General features: G+C 40.3%; 1 protein-coding gene across 1 annotated transcript in view; it reads left to right on the forward strand.

Annotated features, from left to right (window-relative positions):
* Positions 1-13,348, forward strand: part of DOCK3 (dedicator of cytokinesis 3) — a 603,029-nt gene that overhangs the window by 575,278 nt on the left and 14,403 nt on the right. The window contains 6 exon segments of the mRNA XM_043518507.1: positions 462-578; positions 3,977-4,098; positions 5,933-6,068; positions 6,758-6,839; positions 8,964-9,116; positions 13,008-13,126. Of these exon segments, the coding sequence (XP_043374442.1) occupies positions 462-578; positions 3,977-4,098; positions 5,933-6,068; positions 6,758-6,839; positions 8,964-9,116; positions 13,008-13,126 (729 nt within the window).

The following is a 13,348-nucleotide window of genomic DNA, read 5'->3' on the forward strand; positions in this document are numbered from 1 at the left end:
GAGCCGACAGTTAGTAGTGTACATGCAGCTTTGCCACTATTCAGATTAATTGTAGAAAATCCCCTTACAAATCTCCATTAGCAACTTTGATCCCTTGTCTGACATTATGTGAAGATATGGAGAAAGGGAATTTCCTGTGTCACAAAGAACTAACTGAGTGAGGACTCAACACTGTTTGCAGAGTGAATCAATTGTCATTTTTTTTTTTACTGTTCTCTCTTGCAACTGTAAATCCAACATGTCACAAACATGGTTGTCTCACATTTAAAATGTATGTTAAACACATACTTGTCAGCTTTCTTATGTTTATTAATTTTCAGCAATCTTGCAAATGAACAATAGACTATTTTACAGATATCTCTCACTCGCTGACCAAACTAGAGGATATAATTATATAGTGTCTTCTAGGCTGAATGAAGATGTTTTTGATTCATGATGTTATAATTCCTTTTTTTTAATAGGTCCATGTTCTTGGAGTGGGTCTGGCAGTACATGAGAAATTTGTACATCCAGAGATGCGTCCTCTACATAAGAAACTGATTGATCAGTTCCAAATGATGCGAACTAGTCTGTACCATGTAAGATAATCCCCACCACCACCACTTCCGAGTCGTTGTCAGTAGTTCAGAGCCATGATAAAAATTAATTCAGTTGCAATGAGATGCACACAGGAACTGGACAAAAGTAGTGTATATTAAACCTATGGGATTGTCTAACTCTTACAAGAAATCTTGTTTCCAGTGCAAGAATTAAAACCCAAAAAGATTTGCAAACTAAACCCTTAATATAGTCCCTGGGATTTTTCAAGGTCCCTCTCCTCTAATTTATATCACTGGTGATGTGGCAGAAGGTCTGTGAAGCTGAATACTCACACTGTCTTACATAACATAGGGCAAAATTTTGCCCTTATCATAGGGTGCTGTGCCAGGGGTGGGGAGAAAGATGACTAGACAATACTAGTTGCCCATCTCACAAAACAGCCATCCTGTTGCAACCTGTTGAATGCAGCATAGGTGCCACCCAGATGCGGGGCTGGACACATTCCCTGGTTGGCAGATCATACTCAGCAATGATCTGTGCAGACCAAGATGTTGATGGGATATGCCTTCTAGTCATCTTTTGTGGGAGAAGTCCTTTCCTGCTCCATGCACTGGGGGATGGAAGTCCTCTCACCAGACAAGGACATAAGTAGAAGGCAGAGGATCAGTCCCATAGTCAGAATGCCCTTATCTCCTGTAGGCTTTTTAGCCTGACAAGTCCTATCATTAGTCCAGTGCCGCAATGGTGGGAGAGCTAATGTAAACAGGACACCAACAGCTGCTGATGTTTTTACCTCCATAGAAATTTGCTCAGGATAGATAATTGGCAGTCACCATTTCACATATATGCATCATATTTTATATGTGTTTTATTCTACAACAATAGAAAGAACAAATAGGGCCTTCCACTTAAAATGTGCTTTAGGAAATTTCAGGGTTAAATTTCCAGTGTTGAACTAGTGGGGCCTGTTTCGTGTGTTGTTTAACCAAGTGTACATGAGTTGATTTGCATTTAGTTTTGTTGGAAGATTTAAAAAGAGCTTGCCTCTTGGAACTGCTCCTGAAGTCATTATTTTGTTAGCACATTTGCCACTCAGCTGTCCTTAGGAGGGGAGACATGTCCATTTCATGTAATTATCACTTCTTAAAATTCACTAGCAAAGGACATCCATGGCTATTTAAGAAGATAGAGACTAAAAGTTAGCTTCAGAGCAGTGGATGTGTTATTCCTTGACTTTAGCAAAGCTATTGATACAGTCTCCCACAGTATTCTGCCAGCAAGTTAAAGAAGTATGGGCTGGATGAATGGACTATAAGGTGGACAGAAAGCTGGCTAGATCGTCGGGCTCAACGGGTAGTGATCAATGGCTCCATGTCTAGTTGGCAGCCGGTATCAAGCGGAGTGCCCCAAGGGTCAGTCCTGGGGCCGGTTTTGTTCAATATCTTCATTAATGATCTGGAGATGGCATGGACTGCACCCTGAGCAAGTTTGCAGATGACACTAAACTGGGAGTAGTGGTAGATACGCTGGAGGGTAGGGATAGGATACAGAGGGACCTAGACAAATTAGAGGATTGGGCCAAAAGAAATCTGATGAGGTTCAACAAAAACAAAGTGCAGATACCTGTACTTAGGATGGAAGAATCTCATGCACTGCTACAGACTAGGGACCGAATGGCTAGGCAAGAAGGATGTGGAAAAATTGGAAAGAGTCCAGCGGAGGGCAACAAAAAAGAGGCTTAGGGAACTGGGATTGTTTAGTCTGCAGAAGAGAAGAATGAGGGGGAATTTGATAGCTACTTTCAACTCCCTGAAAAGGGGTTCCAAAGACTGTTCTCAGTGGTAGCAGATGACAGAACAAGGAGTAATGGTCTCAAGTTGCAGTGGGGGAGGTTTAGGTTGGATATTAGGAAAAACTTTTTCACTAGGAGGGTGGTGAAGCACTGGAATGCATTACCTAAGGAGGTGGTGGAATCTGCTTCCTTAGAGGTTTTTAAGGTCAGGCTTGACAAATCCCTGCCTGGGATGATTTAGTTGGGGAGTGGCCCTGCTTTGAGCAGGGGATTGGACTAGATAAGCTCCTGAGGTCCCTTCCAACCCTGATATTCTATGATTCAATAGCACATAATAAATAGGTATGTGATGCTTATGTGTTGTCACTCAGAAGAGTTGTGTGATCAGAAGTTTTTTCGTGCCAATTTGTTTGAAAGCTTAATAAGTTAATTATACAAAAAGCGAACTGTGCTGCCTCTCAGTTACTAGTGTCTCAAGATTTGGCTGCAGCTGTAGAACCAAACAACTCAGAATTAGAAAGGTGAATGCTGTGTAAGATAAAGCTCATTTAGAAGACTGCTCCTGTTCTGTTTGAAGAAATCTGATCTCATAGTAGTTTCATGGTCATATCCTCCCTATGGCCAATTTATCCCCTATACATCCCACCCTAATCCTCAGTATCCTGAGCCACATCACTGAAAAGGCAACACCTATTGGGATGCAGGGGGGAGGGAAGAGGAGAGGAGAAATAGAACAGTCATAGAATAATCATTGGTGTCTCAATAAGTGCTGATTGTCTGGTTAATGTTGGGGGGGGGGGTTTATCAGTGGTTCATGCAGAGTCAGTGAACCCAAGACAAGTCTAAATTTCTCTGCTTCTCAGATTGTTAATAATGTTGTCAGATATCATAGAGGAGCCATAGACTCCACTATCACTAAGAGTGATGTTGACTTGTCCCTTTATGCTGTTTTATTCTTCAGTGCTCTGGGACAGCTCCTTCAGGTGTTTGGGTCAAATGGATCCTAAGAAATGGCAGACCACTTATGTATTCACAGTACAGTATCATTTTCACAGATACCTTGACTCCCTCAAACATTTTAAAAAAGAAAGAAGGGGCAGCTTTTAAAGATTTAAGAAAACATTTTGAATTACATATGGTAGCATTTTATATTATATGCTGAAAGGCAAATCCACATTTTCTAAGTGCTATGTGAGGATGGCCACAAATGAGGCCTCCAAAATTCTACAGTATGGCCCACCTTTAATATGGAGATGTGGTCCCCATAGACTACAGCTCCCAGCCTGCCGTTCCCCATCTTTGTACAAGTGGCTGGACCACACTACATGCTGGTATTTGTATTCTCTGCACGCTATATCTTCATATTAAAAATGAAGGCAGTCACAATCTGATCCATTGTATGCCTAAACTTCCAGCAAATTGTTGAGGTGGTGCCTGGGAATTGTTGGTATCAAGCTAATTAGGTTGGGAGTGAAGGGGTCTGAAAGCTCTTGGACTAATTGCAGAACCATAATAGCTCTGTAAAGAATATAATCACAGATTTATCACCAGTCTTTTGAATAAAAGGGAAAGCTTATTCCCCTTTTCCCATGATCAAGCCCAAAATTTCTGAAGTAAATAAGTGATTTTGTGTTTCCTATGTAGGAGTTGCCTGGTTTGGATAAATTAAGTCCAGCATGTTCTGCTACCAGCACCCCACGCAGCAGTGTTCTTGTATCACACAGCCCTATGAGTCCAGAGAGCATCAAGCTGGTGCATCGACACAGGTACCTGTTTTTCTGCTGTAATCTCTAGAATTTCTAACAGTTTCAGCAGAAAGTTCTAAATGTATCATCCTGTGCTGGCATGGGTTCTCAAAACTCCATGGAAGGGCAGAGAGGGATTTTAATAAAGTTTATGGGCCCAAATAAGCCTAGCCTCATAGGTGGCTAGAAGTACTGTGGAGGCAACAACATCAGCCTTTGTAGAAAAGCGTCCCTTTTGTTTGTCCGCAATGACCACTGATGTTTAATTCAGAGTCATCATTGGAAAGCTTTGAAGTGAAGCCGTCTGTTCCTTCTCATGTTTAGGTTGGAAGCTGTGTTGCACTGAGAAGCTAGGGATTTAATAGAGATCTTAAACACTTGTTAGCTGGAAGCTGACACATAGCGACTCCACCACAATGTTTATACAAACGGATAAAATATCCTTAACTGGCACTTAGATTTTTCTTATAGCCCAAAATTCACAATGACTTTGAAAGTCCAAACTTTTAATATTTCTGACATGTAAATGAGGGATTGGCAGCCTGCTCAAGTTAAATAAAACACATATTTTGACAACCACAAGAGAAAAGTCTTGTTGCTTATTTTTGGAACTGAACTCAAACTGAATCTTTGTTTAAGATTCTAAAGATGTTCAGATAGTTGTGTTTACAATTCTGATTTCCAGCCTAGACTAGAACCAAAATACAATAAGAGAAGCTTTCAAGGTATTAGATCAGAATGGTATAAAATAACACAGGCCAATTTTCAGATTTAAGAGGCTTATAAAGTTTAGATAAGCATCTGAACTTCTTGATTCTGATTCAGACTGAGCACCCATTCCTAAAGCCAACCCTAGAACTGATGATAGCAGGACTTTCAGGATACAACATATATTTTTAGCCTCTATAAAATGTGCTGTTAGTTGAAAAGATTTATAGCCTCACAAGACAGAACAACAAACACAAAAATGCTAAAGGAGTTGTGAAGTCTAAGTTGCTATTCTCTGCTTTTTCCTTTTGAAGAGTGAGACCATGTAGCTGTTTTTAAAGCTTTTTTTTAGTAGGTGCAGCGACTCACTCTCAGGTGCGTAAATCCAAGAAGTTAAATTGTGTGGTAGAATTCCACATTCCACCACTCAGTGAAAGTGATGGCACTTTTCTCAAAAGTCATCAACTTGTAAAGGGCTTCCATGTTGTCGGTGTGATTTAGCAAGATTCTACTGTGTATATTGTGTGTGTGATTCAGAGTAAGAGAGGAATATATCAACGTGATTTTACATCACAAGAGATCAAAGTGCAGCCTGCAGGCCATTTGGGCCATAGAGTTCTACATTCAGCTGCAGTTGCCTTCAATTTTAATACATAGGTGTGGACCAAGGAGACTACAGACTACACAGGAAATGCTCCATCTTGATCTGAGTAGCCTCTGCTGCAGCTTGATGAAACATTCCTGGGAGCTGTCTCCACAGGTTGCATCTCAGCATTAAAACCGAGAGTGGTTTCAGTCTTCTCTGTTTGAGGCAAATTAGGTGTAGCACTCAGCTTCCTGGAAAGATGCCATCTTGGCCCCAGATTGAAGTTTGAATGACCTTGTTTTATACTGTCGGTGTGTAACTAACTGAAATGTAATAGTATTGGTTTCTTATTATCTTTGCCATGAAAATGTAAGGGATGGGCATATTTGCGTAAGCATTTATAGCCTGATTTTTCAAAGGTGTTCAACACAAAAGTCTGTGGGACTTGCAGGTATTCAGCACCTTTGAAGATCAGGCCTCACTACTTAAAACTAAGATTTGGAAAAGAATATTGTCTAACCTTTGCACCCAGTTTTTCCTCTGTCTCCATTTTTGTTTTAGCCCATTGAACTTGCTGGGTTCAGTCCGACACTCGTCATCCTCTCTTTCCTCCCATACTTCCAGTGAAACAGGAAACCTGGTTGTCCTAACAGACAGTTCTGTAGGGGAGACCGCTGAGGACATGTACCATATGCAGGTATAGCTGCCATACAACATCAAGGACCTGTTGCTAGGAATATAATTGAATATGCCCCGTAGGCTGTACTTGGGACAATAATTATTTACATGTACAATAGCCATACTTAGACCTCTTCTGTCTTAGATTTATCTATAGCTATGAACTGAAAAGATATAGCAGTAATCCCATGGAATCTGATCTGGTGTATAGATCAGTATCTCCTAAAGACTGATAGAAATGCCATGGAGGCAGAGATTGCTCCCAGTGATTTCTTTCTAAGGTAAATATGATTAACTCTTCTATAGGTGTAAATTAAAAGTTCCTAGTGCAGCCTAAGAACAGAGCAAAGTAAAGGTCATCTTTATAAGGGGTGTGTTATCACCTAGTGAGCAGAATAGTTAGTTTTTCTTATTGAGATGCTTATCTTACTACGTAATATCCCTTTCAATCCATGACAATCAATCTGAAAGGCCAAAATGGGTCCCACAGCCCTATGACTGTACAGTGTTAGTGAGTTTTATTGTAACTATTTTCTAGACAGAGGCCATATTCCCTATACATTTGATGATCTGAGGCAGGTGAATATATAATGCACCAGTCTGCTCAGTTTTCTGTCTTGCTGATTTCTCTGCCTCCTGCAGCTTATTTACCCTAACTCCAGGTACCAAGGCTCAGTCACCAACATCTCTGTTTTATCCTCGTCCCAGGCCAGTCCTTCCACTTCAAGCCTGAGCTCTACCCACTCTGCACCATCCCAGATGATTAACTCTGCCCCTCCCAGTGCACGAGGTAAGAATGGAGAGACTTTGAGTGAAGAGTTCAGGAACCCAAATGGCCTGACTTTTGTCCTATCAGTTTATAGATTGTGCTGCTGAGATGCTTGAAATATACAGTAATTTTACTGTTTCACTTTTGGAATTAGGGATTGTTTTTTTCAACAGTGACTTCTTCTGAAATGTTTTGTGTAACCCCCAAAGTGGTCTCAGTCATCTTTTTAGCAAAATTTGGTGGAGTGTATCTCTTTGGTACTTGCTGACTTCAGGCAGTTAACTATGTAATGGTTTTGAATGTGCTGCCACACAATTGAGCCAACCACTTGCATCACAGACATTGTAAGGGAAAGGATGCCATACTGCCCTATGGCAAACAATCTATTGAAGGTTGTAAATAGTTATTTGTTACAATACTTGCAAGAAGTGGAACATCAGGAAAAGGCAAAGTTCAATCTTGTGTCTTTAAGGAAATTAGACCATTCTAAAGAAGTCATGAGATAGGTTAACATTCATGTACACAATGAAGGTTGAAGGGCTTGGAAAGAGAGATACCAGAATTAAAAGAGGACTTTCATGCTGGATCATACTTGAAGACAAAAAGAAAAAAAAAACACAAAATACTTTGCCTCTTAATGTTTTGTTTTCCTTTACCTCTTAGGGTAACTAGGCTTAGTGCAGTGAATCCCCTTTTCCCCAGGCCTCAGAACTGCAGTGGAATCACTCCATGTCTGCTACTGCAGCCTCAGAGTTTTAGTAACCTCCATTCAGGTTGTTTCCTTCCCCTTTTGTGGGAGCTCTGTTGCATGTCCACCTGCCTCCACCCCAGCCACTGCTACATCTCCCTCTACATGCTCATGCAGAAGGCCTCTATAGTACAGGCTGTAGAGCTTGGCTCCACTTGCTCAGATCTCGTTCCTCTTCCCCACACAAGAGAATTCCACTGGCTGCACTGTGGCCAGGGGTCTCTGTAAACACAAAAGAGGGAGCAGAATTTGTTTCTTCTTAACTAGAATAAGAGCTTTTTTCTTCTCAGTGCAGTCTGTCTTTGTGCATGATCCTACAATGAAGTAATAAACCACAGTCTCTTGCCATATCAGAAATGCAGAAAGATGATTTAGCAGGAGGATCAGGTGAATAGAAAGCTGAGGAATGGGATTCTTTAGGTCAATAAAAATAGCTTTGTTAATTATTAAGAGCTGGAGGAAAATAATAACAACCCAACTAATAAAGTAATTAGAATAAAGGTGACATAGGAAAGGAAGGTGGAACTGAATATGGTGCTGTCATGTCAAGAAGGCTCTGTAAATGAACCTGCCCAGCTAGTTCTATGAGGCCTGAATCTTTTGAGGAAACAGTGTGAGATTCTGGTGCTTGCAGCATTTCAAGCTATTTTCCAGTTCAGAAATTTGGTATTCACAGCCCCAGGCTTTACCAGTCGTTCTGAGCTGTCTGACTTCCCAGCATCATCAACTGCCCCCTCAGGTTTCAGCTATGGTCTCTGCTGTTGCTTAGGAACTAAAGTGATGAACAATATAAAAGGATGTCTGGCTGATGCTTAAGTCGACAGCACCTCCCATAGATGAGAACTAGATAACTCTACTGACTACAAATAAGGAAACACAAGAGAAACAGTGATTTTAAAAGTGTATTATTTGAAGGGACAATTTTGGATATTATTTATTTTATTTTGTTTCACTTGCCATTCTTACTAATACATTTTGATAAATTCAAGATAAAACATTTCTTCCCTGCCAGTTTTGTCCATTTTCAGTTAGGCATAAAGCAGTGTTTACCTCCACAGTCTAATGAATTATTATGAAAGTCCTAGATCTTTTTCATACTTCACAATTTGCAAGTTTCTAATCTGGTTATTATGAAAGCTCTATTTAGAGTGAAATTGTTCAGCAGAAAAAACAACTTCACTATATAAAAGTTCCACTGTGTTAAAATTAACATGACTTTGGTTTCTTTGTTTGACTTTTTTGTTTGTTTGTTTTTGTTTTTTTTAATTGGGGGAATTTGATGCTTGTTAAAATGAGTGATGGCACTGGCTAGAGCAAATTACCATCAAACTTCACATGCAGCTCTGCCAATGCACCTCTATCCTTTTATATATTTATTTATATTCTTTTTAATTTAGTGCTGGTGAAAGGTGCTGGATTGACAACACTGGAGGCTGAAGCCCTCTATTTATCCACAGAACAGATACAGCACGGGCGGCAGCAGTGCAAGCTTCCCCACACTGCCCCCACCAATGTGCCTCATCTCTGTCCTGGAGGGACCACCTCTAGAGGTGAGAGGATAGTTCAGTCTCCATGACCCGTTCAATCCTTGGCCTTTCTGCTGAGACTGCCAACAAAGTTACCAGTTGAGATGCTGCATCAGTCAAGAACTGTACTAAGGCTATCAACTCATTTCACATGGCCACCTAGCATTTCTCAGATTTAATAGTTCTTGTCACCTCTGGTCCTGTTCCTTGAACATTGGTTACTTCTGTTTCTAGTTTTAGTATTTATCAGTTGTTAAAAGTTTTCATCTCTAGGTTCACATCTTAACCTAGAAATGAAAAACTGCATCCCATTTTCCTAATTCTTGCACCAGCTTGTCCCGTTAGCTGCAGTCCTGTCCAGCAGCATGCTTACTAACATCAGTCTGAACAGAGAGGTGGCTTTGTGAGGTGGATTAATTTCCACAGAGACCAAGAGACCATCCAGGTCATTTGCACTTAGGATTCAACTAGAATTTGAATCCCCCAGCCCTGGAGATGGGAGAGCTAATCCCTCACTCCCAAAATGTGGCACTGTTCACTGAAGGAGAAAAATACCAGTTTTTTGTGGCTCAACAATAAGCCAAGTAAACTACATTATAGAAATATGTATTAATAACTTAATATTTCATTTGCGGGAAAATGAAGATTTCATCAAGAAAATAGATTGAAAGTCATCAAGAAAATAGATTGATACTGATCATATCCACAAAAAACTGATTATATAGTATACAGCAAACCTTACAGTGATGTTATAATGCACATCACCTCCAGCCAGGATCCAGGGAGTTGAATCTTATAAAGAAATGTTGTAATCAAGATACAGTAAGAACTCCATTAGCCTGCAGTAGTGATAGAGAAACACATTACAAATTACTGTTATTTGCCAATTTAAAGAGGATGTTCCTCTCTGGTTTTGCCTGGCCTGACCCAACCCCTAACATAGCCTGGTGAAGCACTTCCTGTTTACCCGTTGGGAAGCACCACGTCCCAGCCCCAGCAGAAGAGCAGCACTGTGTTGTAGGCAAGGTCAATGAGAATTTTTGAGTTTGCATTCATTCCCCTTGAGATCACTCAGATGAGGCACTACTCTAATTCTAATTGGGTTAAAAGATGATATGAGCCAAGATTCCTTAACCAGGAATTATAACAGGGAGTCTTATAAGGAGGTATGTAATGTTGTTTTAAAAGGAATCATTTTTAAGTTGGTGTAGAGCATGTTCAGTACACTCTAAAGGCAGCTCATATTGAGCACTAGCTGTGGGAGCTGTCAAGTCATTCTCAATGCTTCCTCTAAACAGCCTTCTTCTCAGGCTTAGAGAGCAAAGGTCCCAGGTTCTTACTCAGCACGGTAAAAGAGCTTCTGTACTTGGCATTTAAAGTAAATTAAAATCTTTATCAGAGCTAAAAGTTCATGTTTGGGGCTGGAAGCAAATTGTTTCAAAATACCAATAGAAGTGGGAAAATTAAGGGGAAAATCAAGAAGGATTTAGCAGGAATTTACAGATTCCTCAATTAATTGAAAATGCATTGCTAAAACCAGTATTTTTGTGTCAATTTTAATATTTTATTTGGTTAAAAATGTTGGAGTAAAATGAAAAGCCTCCCCAGGCCCTGACAAACCAAGTTTTGCTTTCCTATAAACAGTGTGTAAAACAATTCACACATTGCATTTGCAAGGCTACAAGCTGAAAAGCACAGGAGACCAATGGTACATGCATCTGAGTTTTGTAAAGTCTGCAGGGCCACTGCATTGCAATGTTGTTCTGAAGGATATCCCTATGGCAGCTCTGGAAGCTTTTAAAAGATTTGAGTTTGAGATGCTCCTTAGCCAAGTCCAAGATAGTCCTGATTGTTAACAGGATCTTAAATGAGCCACTCTTTTTGCACCCACATTTTGCCAGCAAATCAGATGCTGAGACACTATTTATAATAACATTTCTAACCACAGTTATTTGCAATTCCAAACTGAGGGCACAAGAAGGAGGGCTGGTTTTAAAAATTAGATTCTGCCACCATAAAGCAGCATAGAGCAAGGGATTTTGAAGATCATACAATGCAAGGTCTTGTGGGATTTGTGATTCTTTCTAAACTAATGGCTCATATAGCTGCAATTTGCTCCCACAACAAGAAAAATGAGGATCAAATGATAAATAAAAGGGAAAAAAGTTGCAATGTTGTTTGTGCTGTGATGCAGTTCTTGGCACCCCTATAAGTTCAGTATTTTTATATTTGTCATGCAGAAATAGGACTATCTGTGATGTGTATGTGAGTAAAAGAGACTCAGCATAGTGTTAAAACTGTCTTTTTAAAGATAATGTGTATAAAAACTAAGAACGTCTAAATGTATTTGTTTTATGTCTGTGGCGAAATTGTGATTGGAGTGAGGTTGCAAATATTTTGCATTTACTTATGCAGTGCTGGGGTTTAGATTTATCTGGGCCTTATACCCCCTGATGAAATTGCTGCAAGTATAGGACTTCTGCACTCTGCTGGACACATTGTTCCCTCCACTGTGCTGTATATCAGTCCAAAAAGGTGCATGTTATGCTGCTGGTGGTGTAAAAGCTGCATTAACTAGAAAAAAAAAATGCCTCTGCTCAAATGTTGGAGTGCTGGTTATGCACATGGGGTTGTGGAAAGGGGGCATGTCTTTCGCAAAAGCAGGCATGGCTGGGTAATGCACTGTGTGCTGCTGCCTGTGAAGTGTGTGTTTGTGGCACAAATAATCAGTACAAGTTATAGCTCACTTCTGCAGCTTCAGAATGTTAACTTCTGCATATTATTGTGTATCCATGAGTGTGTGTGTGTGTGTGTGTGTGTGTGTGTGTGTGCATCAGTATTACCAGACACCCACAAGCCATCCCGTTAATGCTAATCTTTCTTGTGGCACAACCATTGTAGCTATATACATCAGCAAGCCCATTGGTGTGTGGTGTGCTCCTTGCAGAACATGGTGCCTAATGTAAAAAAACAAAGTAGGCTGGTAAAAAATGCTGTACTCCAATAAATATTTAACATGAAACACATAGACCCTATCATAATGTAATATCTCCTGGCAATTATCCAGATTACAAACAATTGCTGGATCACATGAGCAAATACCCTTATACTATATGCCAGCATATTGGCAAACCTCTGTTGATGTATTCTCAGAATAGCAGCATGCTGCTTCGTAAGCACAGTGATAAACAAAGTGCCCTCAAAATTCACAGAATGGTGGTTTTCAACCTCTGGTCTGTGGCCCCTGAGGGTCTGCAGACTATATCTAAGATTTCCAAGTGGACCTCACCTCCATTCAAAAATTTTTAGGGATCCACAAATGAAAAAGAGTTGAAAACCACTGCCAAAGAACATTCCGTTTTTATCTGGCTAATATTAATAAAGAGGAAACCAAGCATGGGAATCACCATTTATATGTACCATCTCTGACACACATGAGGAAAATTCCAGCATCAGTTTTATTTGTATCCCAACCTCATATCTCGTTCATACTTATTCAGTCAAAAAGTACACAGTTTTATGGCATCTGAATGCATACCTCTGATATCTTATTTGGCCACGGAAGAGTAGGCATATTAAAATCACAACAACTGCTGATTCCACACAGACAGTTACACTTATTTTAGGGGTAAGTGGCTTGTAATGTACAGCTAGTGACTTGCTGAGTTGTACATCCTAAACCTAACAATGTGTCCATATCTTAACTGTACAACAAGTGGATTATTACTGCACCTACCTACAGTCAGCTCCTAAATGGGCTCAGCTCCATATCTTCCTGGAGTCCTGTAAAATCATCATCCAAATTGTTGGGGTAATTCATAAGTCCCAGGAAAAAAGGAGGACTAGATCACTGGGCCAAGCTGAGATCTTTCTATGGTTTGTCATGTGTACGTGATTATTCTCACTTGTTTACAGGCTCTCCCTCTCTACCAGATAAGTACCGCCACACTCGGGAACTGATGATGCTGCTGCCAACCCACCGGGACCGACCAAGCAGTGCCATGTATCCTGCAGCTATCATGGAAAATGGACAGGTAATAGACTTACTATTCTTTCCTAGTACAGCAGCTGTGGCATTTGTGTATTTGTGATTAGCATATAGATCCACTCTTGTCATTTGTAATTATCTTCACTTCTTCCCTTTTTACCTTCCCCTGCATCCAGAAACCACTGACTTAACTACATTTACAGAGTGGCTCATCAGATTGTGCAGAGATTTTTATGTTTGTCTCTCTCCTCCTTTCAGACCACTATTT

This window comes from Dermochelys coriacea, chromosome 7 (assembly GCF_009764565.3).
Source record: "Dermochelys coriacea isolate rDerCor1 chromosome 7, rDerCor1.pri.v4, whole genome shotgun sequence".
In the NCBI taxonomy this organism is placed as follows: Eukaryota; Metazoa; Chordata; order Testudines; family Dermochelyidae; genus Dermochelys; species Dermochelys coriacea.